Source organism: Nesoenas mayeri (genome assembly GCF_963082525.1).
Source record: "Nesoenas mayeri genome assembly, chromosome: 4".
NCBI classification, from domain to species: domain Eukaryota; kingdom Metazoa; phylum Chordata; class Aves; order Columbiformes; family Columbidae; genus Nesoenas; species Nesoenas mayeri.
The window spans coordinates 66133337-66152574 of NC_137540.1; the positions used below are offsets into that span (position 1 = coordinate 66133337).

At 37.7% G+C, this 19238-nt stretch overlaps 1 protein-coding gene across 1 annotated transcript in view; it reads right to left on the bottom strand.

Moving 5' to 3' along the window:
* ABLIM2 (actin binding LIM protein family member 2) overlaps positions 1-19238 on the bottom strand; it is a gene marked incomplete at both ends in the record, with an annotated part of 106611 nt that overhangs the window by 21063 nt on the left and 66310 nt on the right. The window contains 6 exons of the mRNA XM_080344404.1: positions 520-667; positions 1279-1331; positions 6313-6366; positions 7536-7637; positions 14798-14918; positions 17126-17158. Coding sequence (XP_080200530.1) covers positions 520-667; positions 1279-1331; positions 6313-6366; positions 7536-7637; positions 14798-14918; positions 17126-17158 — 511 coding nt within the window. The remainder of the gene's footprint in view (positions 1-519; positions 668-1278; positions 1332-6312; positions 6367-7535; positions 7638-14797; positions 14919-17125; positions 17159-19238) is intronic.

Consider the following 19238-nt stretch of genomic DNA (forward strand, 5'->3'; position numbering starts at 1 on the left):
CCCAGATGACCTGCTACTGTTATATGGTGTAAAGTGAAGGAGACGGGGAAAGGAATGGCCCAGTTATCTGTTAAAATTAATTTAATCTATTTTTTGTCATTTATGTAATCTAAAAGTAGAATTCAGATTCAATTGTCATGATCATTTCCTTCACTGCCTGACATGCTGAAATGTGGAGTAAGAGGTGCGTACAACATGCTTTTGGTACTCACTGCAAACACGGATATATGGTCTTCAGACCAGTATCTAGGAACACAATTATCCCATTATTCCACCTGTTTACCTAATGGTTTTATATCTGGAAAGTTTCTGTGAACTTGTAATTGTGAGAAATATTAAAAAATGCTTACTCTAACTTTATCTATAGAGGAAAGTGATCTTCATGCTTTATCACGATATAAGAGAAATGACTCTACTAATATTCAAAATACATAGCATGTATCAAGGAGTGATTAGCACTAATCAACCATCTGCCTGGTACTACCATCCGGTCTACTGCACACAGGCATCAGTACTCACGGGAGTAGCCGGCAGTCGTGCCCTCCTGCGCCCTCGGGAAGTTTTCTCTGTCAGTTCCGGCAGTAAGAGACAAGGACCGGGTCTCTGAATCAGGGGAATTAGTTCTGGTGTCCATATCCCCTTTCAGAATAAGCCAACTGGTCTTTAGCTGGAGAGAGTAGAAGCCCATTATAGGATTCAGGATTTAATATCTCAATGTAGCTTTCCTGCTTCACCTGTCTGCGAAGTCTTGTGAATTGATTGTGTATTTATACTCATTGCAATTTGTACCATCCTTTATCAAATGCTAAAACTTGACTATATCATGGGACTACATTAGATGCCACAGCTACCAAAAACTTTTAACTTTCAGCTGGGCTGAGGACAGTTTCTCTGTTCTTTATGCTGATCACTGTGCTACACTTCAGACTCTGTACTCTGTTATTTTCTTATAATGAATCTTCTCTTAATGTTTTTCTTGTATGTTAATATGCATCCTAAGTAAAAGTCCACAGGCTTAGCTGAATCACCAGTGTATATATTGAGACTGAGTGACAAGCTTATTCCTCTTAATCTCAATATCCCTATTTCTTTCTTTACTGAAGAATATATATTCTAAACTCTCTGGATTAAGCTTTTCTATATCTTCTTGGAAAAACCTAAGAGTAGTAATGATTATTGAAGTTATATGAAAGCATATCTTTATGTATGAACATGTTTTAAAAAACATCTGCTTTAAGAAAGATCAATAAACTCCTTTTTGTCCTTCCTGATCATTACCTTCTTGCTGTCCTGATCCAAGCTTCCATCCTCTCCTTCTGATCTTCTTGCTGCTGGAAGATTAAGTTAATTTAAAACATTAGAACAGATTACAACTTTTTTGTCTTCTGTTTTCGCAGTGGTTATGTTCCAAATATTTTTAAGAGAAAAAAACCACAAACAATCTAATAATAAAAGCAAAGAAACCAAACCAAACCAAACAAACAACGAAACAAAGACAATACAAAAATAGAGCTGGGCATAAAATTTGATCTGTAGAGCTATGGTTTCACAAATGATTACAATAATTCTCATTCTTCAGGCATACAGTGAATTTAGACAATCTACTCGTGCTGGATTTTGAACCTATCTTTTTAGGAAGAAACTATTTATGGGAAATGAATGGAGGGAAAGAACCTACATCATAAGCATAACTTAGGGACAGATTTATATGGTCACTGCACACAGTGCAGTAATTTCTCCATTCTTCTGTGTTACCATGACCATGAAAGTACATATGATTACAAGTTGTGGCCTGCACACCTGGGCCTCCTGTGTTCCCCTAAAGGATGGGCAATATTATCTCAATGAAATTTGCAAGAGAGGTTGTGTCAGACTCAAAAATTCACAATTCTGTGACCAACCACTTTTCTGACTACACTCCCTTCTTAAGAGTCTTTTAAGAAAAAAAAAAAAAGCTGATATTTTACTGTTGGTTTATTTTTTTTGTAACTTTCCAACATGCTGAGAAGAAAAACTCCAAAACCCTAAAAGCTATTCATTAGATGATTCTCATCCATCAAAAGTGCTTTTCCTTGTCTTTTATGTCCTAGAGTATTGTTCCAGACACTGAATTTTACCTCAGAATTTTACAGAACAATTTTGTCCAAAATTTCACACCATTACAGATAGCTTCCCAAAATTTGAGTCCTACTTGCCGTTGTGTAATATCACTTTATTTTGGGGAGAGTTTAATGGTACAAAACTGGAGTAATGCAATGATCTAGCATAATTTTAGGCCCATGACAAGTCATCCTAACAACAGGTGTTGTTTGCAATGCCTGAGCACAAGGCTAACACAAGCGCCCCATGCAACACAATGCAGACAGAAAACATTTATTATTAATAAAAATAGTATGATAATACAAAAGTTAAGGCTCAAATTAGACTCTCAGGGACAGAGGCGAGGAAAAGATCAAGTTGCTCCATTAGAGTGCTGTAACACTCCCCCAAGTTGGGAACAACTCTGCCCCCTGTGCTTCCCCAGCCAGCTTGTTTGCAGAGGATCTGCCCTCCATCTAAACAACATAGACAAAAGGCCACCAGCATTAGCATTTCAGTGCCATTCAGTTTTATTTTCTGGTGCCATTATACAGCTTACATCCTGACCTTCACTGGTTTTGTTGGGGAGGTAATCCTTAAAAAACGACAAATTGCAGTAAGGAAAAAACCTATGGGTTAGAGGTGAAAGTTGGTAATTGTAGAGTTTTTGTTCAGTTGGTTGTTCTTTTTTTTCCTCTCAATTTAATGTGGCAAACCAAAACTGGGTCATAACTTAAAACAGCTTTATGAAAAAACTTGAAGTTTTCACAGTTAGCTAATAGCATCCTGACCAGGGCATTTTCCCAAGGTGGTAACCTGCTTCTCTGAGAAAGAAATATCAATATCCATATATGACAGATGAAGAGTAAAGTCTCTATGTTCCAAGAAGTACTTAAACCTGGTTCACTGGTGTTTTGGGAGCATACCAGTCAATGAGTTGTTCCAGGTTACAGATATGGATCTTGCTCTCACTACATCAGAAATCCATATAGAGAATCTGATGCCTTTTTGGAAATGGGTTTTCTTTCAGGACATTGATGTTTTAAAGGAAAACAAATTTAATCCAAACCATTACTCAAAGATTTCAGATGTTCCACGAGATCTTCAGAGCATCTGACTTCAAACTGTAACATCAAGGTTTTATACAGAGATCCAGAGGAGTACAACCAAAACTGATGAGGCCCATGAAGACCTGTCCCTTCCGAGTTCCTCAGAGTCCTTTATAGAACACATCGTTGGCAGATAAATCCAAGTAGCCTGAAATTCACCAGTACTGAGCATTAGCTTCACTGCTGCAAGGGATGTTCGGTTCTCCTTTGAACCCAAGTGTGAACAGCTTGTTTCACATGGATGAGTGGTAATATTGCTGAGGAGCAAACCTCTTCAAGTTTTTTTAAACTTTGAATGATGTTCAAATATCTCTGAAACCGGAACACACATACAAGAATGACCATGCAGGCTCCTGCACCCTTCACTTTCTGACCTTGTCTCTCAGCCGGAACTCTTGTGTGTCTCGTTCTTCCACCACCGTTTTTTCATTCTGAAGTTGACTGTTTATAATAGAAACACAGAAGCTGTAGCTACAGCAGATCTGTTGGGCACTGCTGTAACTGAAACCTTTTAAAGCCAAATGTTTTGGAAGAGCTGCTTGAAGTTTTTGTTTTAAAGAACATTTTTGTGCTTGTTTGTTCAAACTTGGTCTCTTTAACGAAGGAATGTTCTCTGGCTCCTTTTCAGCATTTATCAGTTCAGTGTCCTGTCAGCTTGAGAAACTGAATCATCAGTTGCTTGTGTGTTCACGCTTTAACTGGGAGCTCTTCCAAAATAAAGGTAAATTTTTATTTATTTTTCATTGGAAGGATTTCTTTTTTTGAGTTAGAGTAAATTATGTTTTATTCTTCAGTAGAAAAACAATGAGCATGTATTTTGAACTCAACCTTTCAGAACACCTATAATCTATGCAAGAAAGTTTAAAAACATATATTTTTGTTAACCTATAGAGATTGCTGACTCGATAATTAAATTCTCCACTCACTCCAGTAATTATGAGGAACACACAGCAGAGCAAAGTTGACCTAATTCAGACTTCGACTGCATATCTGATGAATGGAAAATTGATATAAAAATGCCTCTTCTGGAAGAAAAAAAGCTGTTGCTTAGAATCCTCTTTGCAAACAAAAAATATCTCTAAAATTAAATGACACAACCAGGATACAGGACATTGGAGCCATATCATCGGCTTCTGAAAAATCAGTGAAACTATGGTAATTTACACTAGATGACTGGAACTTGGCATTTGCTCATGATCTTTCAAACCTCACTATAGTAATCAACTTTTTCCTTTATCAGTAGAATAGTTGCCTCAAATGATTTGTATATCTAAAGACAAGAAGGAATTAGAGAGCTTGGGAAGACTATAAAGTTGGCAGATTACACTACATCAAGCACTAAAGTAAACAGATACTATCTTTTTGCCTAAGATGTAACATGGGTTTGTCCAAGATGAGCAGAAAGTGTCTGTCAAAGACCAACATCTGAAGTGCACTGAAATGTCACCAAGTCTGACTTTGCTCAAAACCATACCCAGAAAAAACATAGAGGTTGTCAAAATCTGGATGATCGGAACGTGCAGTCACTTCAGCATGAAGTACCAGTTACAGGGCACGTGCACAGGCTGACTCGCTCACCTGGGAGATGTCAGCTGACAATTTTCTTTCTTCTATCACTGTATCAGAACCAAACTAGAACTTTATCCAAATAGTGGCAGAACTTTGTCCTCCCACCTGTATCCCCGAAGATATGTACTTTCATCCACCAAGTGCCTTAGCTCACAGTGTGATGAACATAGAATCATTTTGGTTGGAAGAGACCCTCAAGATCGAGTCTAAGCATAACCTAATTCTAGCACTAAACCATGTCCCTAAGAGCCTCATCTACACGTCTTTTAAACACCTCCAGGGATGGTGACTCCACCACTTCCCCGGACAGCCTGTTCCAATGCTTGGTGAACTTTTCAGTGAAGAAATGTTTCTTAATATCCAATCTGAACCTTTCCGGGTGCAACTTGAGGCCATTTCCTCTTGTCCTGTCACTTGCTACTTGGGAGAAAAGACCAACAGCCCCCATGCTACAACCTCCTTTCAGGTAATTGTAGAGAGCAATAAGGTCTCCCCTCAGCCTTCTTTTCTCCATCTCTCATGTTTATTTTATTCTCTCGCTTGTTCCCAAACAGGGGTACGATCATGATTAAAGGTTTTGGTGTGGGGCAGATTTATATCACATATTTTATTTTTATTTTTGTCCTTTGCTTCTGAGTACTGGAGTATACCACTCATGACTCTTTAAAGCAGAAATGTATTTCTGCACTTTTCAGGCATCCTTATTGCAGCAGAATACCTATATATTTGTTCACAAATATTAAGAGTGGAATTCAGTTTAGAAAATGAATTTTCTGTCGCTAATCTTGTACCATGAATCAAGGTCATTGTCAAACATCACTGAGAACACAGTAGGCACTGACACCAACATGGAAATTGTATTAATGTTAATTAGTGAAATATACACCAAAAATAATAATAGAAGAATGCAGACTTTATATTTCTATTTTTCATATTGACTAGGGTCTTACGTCAGAATCTCCATGGCATAAAACATCACATATTTCTTTCTGTTGTTCAAAAACTCAGACAAGAATCTCATTGCTGGGCCTACCAAAGGTTTTCCAATTGTATCTTTCTGACGTTACGGTGTAGCCACGGTGTGACTACATTTGTCCTTGATATTTTACAGATTGAAGAATGTGAACATGAAAAGCAGATATTTCATATACACTGCTTATCAATGAACATTTTTTTCCCAACAATGCAGAAGCCAGAATTATTTACAAAAACTATATATCCCAAGGCATGGTCTGAAAACAGGAAAGCAACCTTCAACATTTACATGTTTTACCTCATTCCATAAATAAGAAAACTGCTTTGAAGTCAGTATCAGCTCTGAATTTCCAAGACAAATCAAAATATCATTATTCCAGTTTTAGAGAACTTACTGAATCCTTGGACTGCATGTTATACAAAATGTTATTTAATTTTCATGTTTGTTTGTTTGTTTTTTCCTTTTCTGTTTGCGATTATAAGAACATAATGTAATGCACAGACTATAGCAAACTGGTTTGGAAGTCAGTATACATACAGACACATAGAGGAAACTGCTAGAGAGAAAAGCAGACTGTACCATGCTGTTTGTAGATAGGAGGTTTCCTATAGATGTTATCTTTTACACCAGTGTCTGAGGAAGAAGGAAGATAAAGGAAAGAATAAAAGAGTAAGTAAGCAGTTCAGACCATGCTGCTCTTGTCTCTTCTCATCAACACTAAAATGCAAACACTTGAGCAAAGACTATGCTTTCATTATTCACTGTTTTCTCATTCACTGGCTATTACAAGAGAATAAAGCCTTACCCATCATCTTTATGTATTTAAAACATGGGCTATACCTACCTATGCAGCATATTCCCCGCTAAGTCCCTCAAAATGCTTTACGACATCTTGAGTGGCATCCATTTGCTGAAATGTAGGTGCTTATATCTGCACTACCAATGTATATTCCAGAGACATCAAAGAGAAATTGGCTACACTTGTCACTGCTTAAAATAAAATTGACATAAATGTACAACAGACTACTATAATAGTCACACTTGAAAAGGGATTTTCCCATTAATTATGAAGAAAGTGTACATGTTTAGATATAGATGTTTATACTGGAAATGCCCAATATTCTTACAGGGAATTCTATAGTTTGTCTATATTTTGAATTGTATAGCTGACTTGCCCTTCCAGAAATTTATTGAAAGCCCCAGAGCCACAGTTCATGTTGTACAGACATCAGATTTACTCACTACTATGGACCTGAGTAATTCCCAATTATGGTTTGTTCATAAAAACGTTAAGCCCAGAAGCTAAACATAAATAAACTATCCCAGCTAAACAGTATGGGCATAAGTTTAATGTGTTTGTAAAATAAACATGAACTTAAACAGTATAGCACATATGCAAAGACACAGCTACAGTGAGTTTCCAGGTGCAGTGGAGTCCTTCAGCTATTTTTGAAGTCTATGTTAATATGACTCTCTAATTCAGAAAGTAAATGGATAAGGAAAGAAATAAAACCAAAACCCCCTGCAGCTGTGGCACTAGAAATAATTGCATCTTTGTAAGCTTAATATTTGTCACCATGTGCCGCCTCTAACACAATTTTTTAAGTGTGCATAAGCACAGAGCTCTCTTACTCCTTTATTTCTGAGACGAAGTTTAACAGTCAACAGATTTTCACGCATCAAACATATTTTCTATTGCAGTTCAAAGTTCACAAATCATTGCCAAAAAAAAAGAAAAAATTCAGAAGAGAATAACCAGATGTCAGCAATTGAAGATCAAAAGCTAAGCAGCGAATGCCTACCTGGAATATGGAAATGCCTAGGAGCCTGCTGATAGACAGAAGGTGAAGATTTGCTGTCTGAGTACATGGATAAGCTTGGAGTGCTCCGACCACTTTCACTGCCTCCAAGGGGAAGAGCAAAGAAAGCAGATAAAAGGAAAAATGGAAAGCAAAGTAGAGTATTTCAAGCATAAAAGCTTATTCAGAATGACTTGTTAATCCAACAGTTTTAAATACATGTTTTTTTTCTAAAGCCCATTATTTTTCATCACAGTGTACCAGACATCTCATCAATAATTAATATCTGACAGATAACATCCAATTAAACTGCAACACTTTGAAACTAAAGCTTCTCCTTTAAAAACACTTTAATGAAGAAAATAAAAGGATAAGAACATCCACAATCTTGTAATTTGTTTTGTGTAGCCTTGACTGAATAGTCTATCGATAACATTTCTGAAAAGTTTAATGCTACGGCTCATAGCCTGACCCTGAAACCAGCAATGAAAACATACAAATAGTATTTAAAATATTTCAAAGCAGGACTAGGCCAAAACCCAGATGTTTTGGTTAAGTCAAATGTTCCTGCGTATATAAGTGACAAAAACAGATGCTGAAATTTGGTTATTAATTGCAAAATTCTCCCACAGGTAACATGCCACAGCATTTTATATTTATGCAAACAAGGTTGGATTATCAAGTCATGGATCTATAATGCCATAGTCACTTCACCAAATTTCAAGATATCCATAGGATTGATCCATATTTATTTTTCCACTTGTTTTGACAAATACTCACTAGATGCCTTTAATTTCCTCTTAGCTTATTTCCCCAAAACACACTCTATGGCATTATAGTGTTGCTTGGCAAACAAAAAAGTAAAGCTCTACTTTTTTGGGACTTGTAAAATCCAATTAAATTACAGCACTGTTAAGCAACTGGAAGCCAAACATGACATTTATTCTAACATAATATGGTTGTTAAGTTGCTGTTGTTATTTTAGTGTGGATGGAAAACAAATTTAATGGCTAGGAATGATGAAATTATAGCAAGTTTTTTCGGGGTAAAAGAAGTGCAGCAGCTCAAAGCACTAGATCTGTAAGTTCTGCCTTCAGTGAAAGGAAGTTTTATAACCATAAAATTGCTGGATTACCACAACTGTCCTGGCCATGCCCATGGAGGTGGTCTCTGCCTCTGTTGACAAGCAGTGGATGCATGGTCATCGGTTCCTCACCAAAGCCAGCCTTGACATGCACCACTGAAGTCAACTGGGTAGTGCCACTGAGTTCCACAGGAGCAGAAGCAGGCCAGACCAGGTCAGAAGAGCGTGCTGCGTATCTCATGATGATACATGAAACAATCTGTTCAAAATTTTGTGTCTGTTATTGTCACAGTTGGTGAAAAAACAAAAATCAAAAACTATTCAGCCATTACCACCGTATAGACAATAACAGTGATTTCTCATTGAAGGAAAAGTCAGAGCAGCTGAGAAACTGAAATCACAACTGCATGTGATGATAGCCTATGGCCCTTCCAAAAAGTAAGGGAAGAATTATGGCACCACTAAAAACCTGGTGCATCACCACCAGCTTGCAGTCAAATTGCCCTCAGACACAGAACCAGAAGGTTATTCAGTTTCTTGATTCCTGCTTTGCTCTTGGAAGGAAAGAAATGGTGACAGGTTTTCACTGCATATTTATTAATTTCCTCTTTCTTTCCTACTTGCTGCCCAGATGCTTGGCCATCCCTACTAAATGGAAGAAGCCTCAATGCCACTACAACTTGGAAGGCAAAGAGACCTTACTTAAGTAAGAACTTTTACAACTCAAATAACCTTATAAATCTTAATCTCAAGGTTATGTTCCAATTAGATTTTTAAAATTTAAAACAAAAAGGAAAGTTTTCAAGTGATTTTCACAGTTTATCGATTCTGCGTTTACTTAAAATCAGCATATTATTAAAACCTCATATACATATATGACTTGTATGAATAATTGCTTCATTAAGCAGTGACCCCATGGTGCTGGCATCGCACACACAGAAAGTCACTCTTCAGGAACAGGGTAGGATGTCAGTGGGGAATCAGGAGGAAGCATTGATTAAGAGGCATAAACTTGTAAGAAAACAGGATGCAAGCACAAGTACCAGGAGAGAGCAAATCCACAGACTGCTCGATGAAAGGATCACCTGGGTGGAGCAGTTTGCAAAGCCATCACCTCTAACTTGCTCAAAAGGGAAGGATTAAGGATGAAATGAGAGAAAAGGTTCCTGCAGCCCACTCATACAAGCTGATGCACATTTAAATTATAAATATAATTCTGCCACTGATTTGGACAAGCACAAAAAGAGCAGTTGTATTTCACATTTTGCATACAAAAATAAGTATTTAATAATAAAGCAAACTGAAGGCCCATGGAGAAAGTTCATTTGTAGGAACTCCAACTAGCAATTTATATAGCCTGTAATAAAAATCTCTAAAATGAGACTTTGCCAAGAATTTGTGTCTTTCAAGGTTTGCCTGGCATACATTGAAGAACTTCAAATAAGGTCCCAGAGAAAATTAAACTACCAAACAGAGGGATTTTTCAGACTTTTGGTTTTGTCTTCTGCCACAAGCAGCTGCAGGCCGTGATCTGCTCTACTGGTCAGTGCACAGTGAAAAACCAGAATGGCGAACTCTTCCCTGGATTTTATTTAACTTGGAAAGAATCTGGAAAAGTTTACTTTGAACTTGAGCGTCAACCACAAAAACTTCCTTGTGTCTCTTGGCTGCTGACAGGATAGGCAGCTCTTTTAACCTTGTGTGTGTGGAGCCAACTGACCAGAGTTCAGACCATGCTCCTTTTTCAAGGGATTCTCAGGAAAAGTATCATATTGTTTATATCTCCTTCCTAGTTAGCTTTTATCTTATCTGGGAGGATGGGACATTTGACAAGTTACAGTAAGAGCTGTCTAAGTTTGGGATTGAACAACAAACAGATACCAAAATGGATCTTTTAATATCTCTACACATGGTGCATTAAGCTAGACAGAGGTTTTTTTTAAAGTTTGATGACTAATTATTTTCAAGCTTTCAAAGCCATATAAATGGGCTTTGAAAGCTGTGCTTCTGCACTAGAAAGGCAAGATACTATCTACCACATTTTAAGTAAGAACTTTTTCGGTAGGGCTCAGCACAGCCTGCACGCTTCCTGACTCCATCACCTCAAGAGGAAGAGTTAAACCAAGTGTAGGTACTTGGAATATCACACCCTATGATTCACAAGGGCATGAACTGTGCAGCTTTTTTGAAGCGAGGGTGTCACAGGATTTATTTTGAAGACAGCAGTCCTTAAAAGAGCACAACCAAATAATTTGTCTGCATGATAAAGAATAGCTCATCCTACTACACTTCCTGGCAGCTAGACTGCAGTATACTGAAGAAAGAACAGGAACTCAGTAATCATCTTTTTCGCTGGAAAAATAAACCAGGTAATTCTCAAGACAAATGATGCAACTCAGTGAAGCCAAAAGGAAGATTCTGCCTGTTTTAATTTACCCAGGGTAGTAACATCTCTATCTCCTGGAAGTTTAAAGAAATATTTTTGTGATGATTGTGAAGTACTGTTTTTACAAAAATATTACTTTTCGTATTATATTAATCATTGTAGTATTTTTGGATTTAATAAAAAAAATTCTAAAGGAGCATTATTTCACATTTTTAAAACTCAAGTGGCAACATTAACTTTTGTCTGGTTGCAAAGCAACTATTTCTACAATCCTACTCTTCCCAAGCTAAGCACTTCAAAGAGAATAAAATAGCGCATCAACGCCCTCAAAAGGCTTTTCAAGGTAAAGGAAAACTACAGTCTGCAGCTCAGAGAAAATCAGAGAACTTGAAGAGGATGGGGGCAAATCTCTTGACTCCTTTTGAACTGAGACTTTAATTCCATATAAACCAGCAGATTATCTATACAACCTCTGCAAGGCTCAAGATTACCTATATAGGAAAATTATAGGGGCTTGCCTGCCTCACACGAGCACTGCAAGGCACTGTAAGCAATAGCTTGCAAAATATTTTAGCTCCTTGATAAAAAAAGTCCTGCAGAATTGCAAAATATTATAATTTTGATGACATTAAAAATAACTGCCACTTGCAGATTTTTTTCCTCCAAACAGCAGCACAAAATAATTGCTGCTGCTCTGAGCAACAGCAGGTAGCACTGAACAGAAACTCATTTTAACAAGTGTGCCGTTAAGCAGCTGCAGGTGGGTTTTTGAATAGGATCCCTCCCCACAGTGAAATTATGCGCTGCGGCACACTGAAGAGGTTTCTCTTACTCTGTATTTCAGGTTAGATGCTACTGTACACATTTAGAGCACAGATCAAAAAGCTGGCTGAGCAGTGCCTCAGGGAATACCAGGAGGTGTGCCAGCATCCCAAGAAAAGGGTGTCCTCCAAAATTTTCTCTTGGGGATCACATTTAGGAGACTCGAGCCTGATTCTATTCCTGTTTATACCAGTGAAATTCAACTGACTTTAGGTTGAGGTGTTTCTGGGTGCATCAGGGCCCAAAGAAGATGCATTTGTTATTTTTCCAAAGGCAATGAGTGCCTGCTATTCATTTGAGTTTGCATGTCAGACCTGCTCATAAGTCTGGTTCCTACAGAGGTTCACTGCCTTTTCTGCAATAGTTAGGATGGCAAGAAGAACAGTTTTGCTTTATAAAATCAAACAGTACATGAGAGTCAAGGAACATGCACTGAAAATGTCTGATCAGGGGAAAACATGTGGTAGCTGAATTTCTTCTCTTTATGACGTTTAACTAACTAGTTAAAAAAAAATAGCCTTTGCCTCAAAAGATCTTGGCATTTCTTTTTACTGTCTCACATCTGCAACAAAGATCATCAAAGGTTAATATCCACAGCACAAAATACTAAGGAGAATAGATTAAATTACTCTTTTATAATACACAGCACAGATTATTAGCTAATCAGTGCAGCTATATTGATTTAACCAGCTTATCTGGCATAATATTTGGTAATGCTACAAATAATCTAAAGACTGTCTAAAAGTAGGTTAGGTTGAACAAGTGATCATACAGTATTGGATCCAATGTATTAGCTTGTTGCAATATTTAGTGTCATCAAAATAGGGTAAACACCATATTTTAGAACAAATAGACCTTTAAATTATTTCTGTCCCCCATTTTCATTAGAAAATCTAATCCCTTCCCTCCACCCTTTTGAAAAACACTTAACACTCACTGAAAAAAAAGCAAAAATAAACCAACCCATACCCACTCAGTTCTTAAAACTTACACGGTACATCAAGAAAGCACTTGCACAAAATTAAGACAAATTTTATCCAAGTGGAAGCCATGCTTGCACAGACATAAAAGTGAAACACATCTGAATAAATCTACAGTATCACAGCACGGTTTTGCATTCCTGGACCTTACCTTTGAAGAAAGGGATGTAATGATGTCTGAATGTAGATGTAAGGCTTGGGTGTTGGGGCAGGGAGATGCAGCTACTGGTACCAAGACTCTGAGTACCAGCTGGGGGCAACAGAGAGTAAGTGAAAATAAACTATTTAGTTCACTTACTGAAAGCCATGAATTACAATGCCATCCTTTTTTTTCAGGAACATTTTCCTCTTGATGCTTAGAAAACACATAGTTTATATTTAAGACTTAATCTTTCTCTGGTTATTGCTAAAAACATCACAGTGGCCATACTATGCAGCTGGCCAAGGGACATGGACTTTCTGCAGATGGAGTATCATGTAAAATGTTGATAAGGTAATGCATCAGAAAATATTCCAGAAAAGGCACCACAAAAAGCAGAGCTGCACTCAGGGGAAAATCTGCATATTCAAAAGAGGCAAGAGGGAATGATATATGCTCATAATGGATCTAATGAAATGAAATGGGGAGAGCTTTGTCTATGCTGAGAACTGTGCTACGACTGGGCCCAGTTCTCACTGCCGTCAGTGCACACTGGTAGGATTTAGTTCACAACACACCAGGGCACTCAAGTGCATGGCTAATTTAAGCATGTGAAGAAACATCCTGAGGTATTTGAGCTCTGAAAGTTAGACATGTGATTAAGTACTTTGAAAAACATTCTCAAAAGTAATCTTTGTTTGCTTTGTTGTAATAATGTCCTAATAATATATTTTGGAGGACTAATGGCAATTATTAAAAGTGGCTATTATGATGACTATCTTCTTAATTTTCAATGTGGCTGTAAAACCTTAGAAATAATTTCAAATTTCTTTTGTCTTTCTTCCTTGCTTTAATAGTGTGCAGCTAAGCTTACGCATAACACAACTGCCAGACCTTCAGCAAAGACTAATCTTTCCCCTGTTTAATAGATCTTTGATACTCAATCTCATTTCCACTTCGTCAAAGACTTTATGTAGTATAAATATTCAGTTGATGAAAAAACTGTTCCTGCTACCCCTCAGATTTTTATTTCCACTGGGAAGATTAAAAGCTCCTAATTTTCCAAACGAGTTTAAAATTATAATATATCCCCATTGAAATTAAAAAAACACCAAGACACTAATAAAAATTCTCTGTTTTTTTCACCCAAATGATAGAGTGAAGAAAAATAAGAATGAATTTTGAGCATTTTAGTTGATTGTTTCCAAGGACAAAATTCTGTACAGTACCCAGATTTTAACGGGCTTTTGTAAGGGACCCCCCTGCAAAAATCAAAAGGAGGTGGTCCCTCCTCTGTGTGACAAGAGCACCAACACAGCTACTACTACAGCACAAAGCAGCAATAAACATTGCTGTAAGCTTCTCAACCGAAGCAAGTTGGCCTTCAAAATCTAGCCATTAGAACCACTAGTCACTCCTCCAGCTCTTGCACTGTGGAGAGGAGACACAGACCATAACCTTGCAGTAGAAGAAGGGATAAGAAGCCACTCAATCACCCTCTTGGCTTTGTGTGCATTCATGGCTACCATGCCACACCGTGAAAGAGCTGTGGATTGAACTTGTAGGTTCAGGAAGGATGGAACGAGGATTAAGTCTTTTAAACTCTTTCATCATCTTTTTACAGACACATAAAATCAGTCTTTCTACATGCCTATTTTAATTTTCTTAGATGCTCATTTCTGAAGCACTTGTTTCCCTTCTCCCCACATGGGATGCTCCACTCATAGTAAATAAATCACAGCAATGAACTGCTACTCCACCTTAAACTCCTACCTAACAAAGTCTACCCTACTTACAACATAAGACAAAGTAGTGGAAAAATCCAGAGAATACATAAGGCTGCTTTTCTATTACCTGGTCTGCTGTAATGCTGAGGAGAATGGGAGGTTGGAGTGTAGCGACCATAGCCCAGTGAGCCAGCAGAGCTAGGACTTGATGTCCTGTACTGCTTGAAAGATCTGTCATCCTGGTCACCCTGAGGGGAAGAGAGGAAATACATGCCATTAGGGAAGAGAAATAACTTCCGAAACAAGCAAAATATGCCTTTTTTGATGTGCCATGTAGATGGAAGCTGATATTGTCGCGATGCTCCATGCAATCCCAATAAAATGAGGTGGCTTTCAGCTGTAAGCACCTCCACTGCAGTGTGACCGATAGAGCTCTGCCAAGTATCAGAGAACGGTCATGTTCCCAGGAAAGTCAGCACATACACGAATCTAAAACAAAATATCATTTGAAAAGAACATAAGACTGTAGAATTGTTGTTTCAGGACAGAGTAATTCACTGAACATACACAGATGGGTGGAAGATGCGATCAGGTTAGCATGACAGTACTATGGTCACTCTGTACCTATATGAATGGATGCATAATGGCTACAAGTAACACAAAAATCAGCATTTGTTGGCTTCATCACATCACAGAAAAGACTGTGTCTGCTGTATAAATTGCCTAGCGTACCATATTACAACACGGTGATTCACTAGCTAGGTAACGGATCAAAACACTCCTATATAGCATTAGCATTAATACTGCAGCATTATGCAAAGCAAGTCATACAACCCATTTCCCACTAAATCCTTGGCTTCAACCACTTAAAACTGAGCCCACCCATTCCAAACTTCTCACTCTCTATAGCTAGTTAAATTACAATTGCAATTTGCACGTAATGTCTTTGTAACAGTAAAAGCCTTACAAGTGAATTAGATGTGGAAATGATTTCTTGTAAACTAGCCATAAAAACAAATCCAAATTTCTTGTTTCTTTTAAGGCAAGCGAGAATTGTCTTGAGTTAACTTCACCCCAGACTCACTGAATGCATTTTCAGAGATGGAAAATCAGTTCTGTACAGTGGTGAGTAGCATTATTGCTTTAACATCAATTCCAGAAGAAATTATACAAAAAATGGAGAACAACTGATACCTTCCAAAGCATCCAGCTTTCTGTAGGCATTCTTCCAACAACTCCCCTATGCCCAGTTTGATAAGTTTTCCTCTTAAACTAGCTACATTATTTAATACCCACGCTAACCCTTGCAAAGAGAGTTACAAGCAGCACAGCAACGTCTCTAGAAAGTCTTGCGATTATATTTAAATATCATATGAGCGTCATCTAACGGTCTACGATGCGTTCAATTGCATGATACATTGGAATTTTACTCCAACAAAAATCCCTGCAACAATCTCTGATAAGTTTGCAGATGATGATGCCTGAGCACCCAATCATAGACTCTTCAGAGAAAGACAGCAAGCATGGCAAAGCTGGATAACACAGGCATATTCACATAAGACAAATCATGGCAGCACTAACCTCCATACCAGCATCCCTTTCAGAATTTAATAATATTGACAGTTTGATAACTGGTAGCTAATTTAAAGGCAATTATTATAATCTTCCAAAACACCAAGATTTTACATTGATTCTTTCAGACCTTACCTTTTGTGCACTTGGTGTCTCTGTAAGGAATAGTCCATTAAGTTCATGAAATCCAATACTAAATAAAGCATGTTTTTCTTTTTAAACTATAAATTAAATACTATCTCTATTGGCTATCTTCACTGGTCACTAGTACTAAAATTTTGCAATACATGGAGATAATGGGGAAATTAGCCAGGTCTGTGATATGTAATTGAGTTACTATTTGGAAAATATGTAAAATGTTATCACTGCTCCAGTGTGATGTTTCTTGAAATAATGACTGGCTTTGATCATTAATGCACATCAAAATACAGACCTAGAAGTTCAGCTTTAACAAAATCTGTGCACAAACCGTGTAAGTTTAACTATTTATGGAATAAAAAAATAAAAAGAAAAAATAAGAGAAAGCTACACCAAGCATTAATTCAAGTCAACTCACCCTGGCAGCTTTAAATGTAAACATAAATCATGTTAATATTTCCAAATGTAATTTATTTTGTAGAGCTTGAAGAAGTGATCACCATACAACCTTTATTTTGGAAAGCAGAAACATGGATGACAGTGGAGATAGATGCATACAGATGACAATCCAGAAGCAGAGCACGTATTCAACACAAGTAACACTGTGAAAAACATAAATTATAAACCAGCATGCACTGTAGAGGCAGGAGGCAAACCCCACATTTCAGACGCTGCTGGTTATCAATATGACCAGGTTTATGCATCACAAAATGGGTCAGAAGAGAACAAAGGCACTGGGGATTACCTCAGTAGGTGTTGGAGAGAGCAACTGAGGTGACTGAAACAGCAACACACAACAGATTAGTGATACAAATTCATGCATGATGTTACTTGTGAGAAGAATTACTCTTAAAATATCAATATGCATGTGTAACACATGATACAGTTAGGAAAAACACCTGTCAATTAAGTTAGGGCAATTTTTCTTTATTCATTTGTGAATAATAAGGAATAAGATATAAAAAACCCCTTCATATAAAGCTTCTGTTGATTTCTTTACTACAAAAACCTGAAGCCTGGTGAGGTCAGTCCTGTACTGCAGAGAGTGCTGCTAGTAGAGAAGCCTCCATTTAAAGCAACTGCCTGAAATGAGACACAAGCCCTTGTTAAAGCTGCATTGAAACACCTCTGAAATCTGGACTAGAACTTTGTTGCTCGGAGTTGGCTGTTTACAGGGAAAGAAAAATATCTGTACTATTTATTTTTTAATTAAACATCATGTAATTTGACAACTTGCTGTTCACTCATTTTCCTTTCAAAATTAAACACTAAGTTTGGTTAATTGAGCAAATCTACTGGAACTATTGCAGCTGCAGATGGTAGCCAGGATGCTGAAATTTGGAAGACAGGATTTTTTTTTCCTGGCAATAACAAGGATATAAATATTTGGAACACCATGAAAATGCGCATGTTGAATTGCGAGCCAATGCCATTACTCCTCTTGTCTTTTTCTTTTTCTAAAGATATTATTGAGGTCTTGCTGACACAAATGCCTACATCAGCACAGACCTACCTGAGAAAAAATTAAGCTGGTGGCACAAACACTGAGGCAAAAGCAGATGTGGCATGAAAATCAGTGTGTGCTTTAAAACACACCCATCCACAAAAGCACAAAACTGGCTGGTCCATGTCAAGGCTGGTATCTTAATCAGAACTGTCAGGTAACAGACTTAGCTTAAAGCTTGCTTAAATATATCCACATGTCAGCACCAGAAGACACCCATTCCTGGGCCTGTGTAAGTTTTTGGAAGCAAGTGAACAAACAAATGCTTTCCAGGCAGGTTCTGGGCTGCTTCTCCCAAGTGAACCAAGGTGTCTCCTCTAGCCCTAAAGGAAAAGGCCCTCTTTCATGATATGGTCCCTTTTGTCTTCTGTTAAGGCATGTATTTTCTGAAAAAGGCACTGACTCCAGTTGTCCCAATAAACCCATCCTGTCACAGAATAACCACTGAGCTACTCACTGAAAGCAGGTGACAACAGCTATACCCTTTTTGCTGGTTTTTGTTTGTTTCTTTGTTTGCTTGCTTTTTCTCTTTGGTTAGTTGTGGATTTTTTTAGACCTCAACTGCAACTACCTTCTCTCCCACTCCTGAAAAGTGTGATGCTGAGGTTCCCAGAGGAGAAAGAGATGCCGAGGGCAGGCAGAGGGGAGACTCCCTCCAACAGCAGCACAGACTAATGCTGTGCGCGATGGTTTTATAACCATCAGGGTGGGAGCAATGAGTGAGTCCTCACAGGAGCTGTGCAGAAGGTTGTTTAGTCTATGCAACTCTGCCAAGCCTAGATGTAGATAGGCAGTCAAGGAGGGCCACTAGTATTATTACCAGCACCTACAAATTTTGATGTAGATAGGAAATGTCTATACTCCATAAGCACAGGGCTAGCAAGCAGCTTTCAGTTTTGTGAATTCAGAAACCTAAATACCATTTAAACTCCTTACCAGATAGAAGCTTAATTCTTTTAGCATGCATTATAATACACCTACTGTTGTTCGGCATTGTACAGAGAGGGTTTGGAAGAGAGTCTGCAAGATCTAACATATGTGCCACACTTCACCTGAGAGTAGTACTGAGACTTCAGTAGTAGATTGAGTGTAAAAGGTGTGAGAGCTGGACTGGGGCTATTATAAACAGTATGGCTATTATTTTTTTCTACCTTGCACCTATACAGAACAATGCAGACTTCCACTCTAGATCACATACATACATTAATACCTTGATAATATACCTAGTATATTTAAGAGGATTGATATGTAAAAAGTATCTAAAATTATAAAAGTAATCAGAAATTCAAGCAAAAGGTAGATATGTTTAGGGAAGAAAAGCTAACTTGCGTGACAGGAGTTATATACAAATACA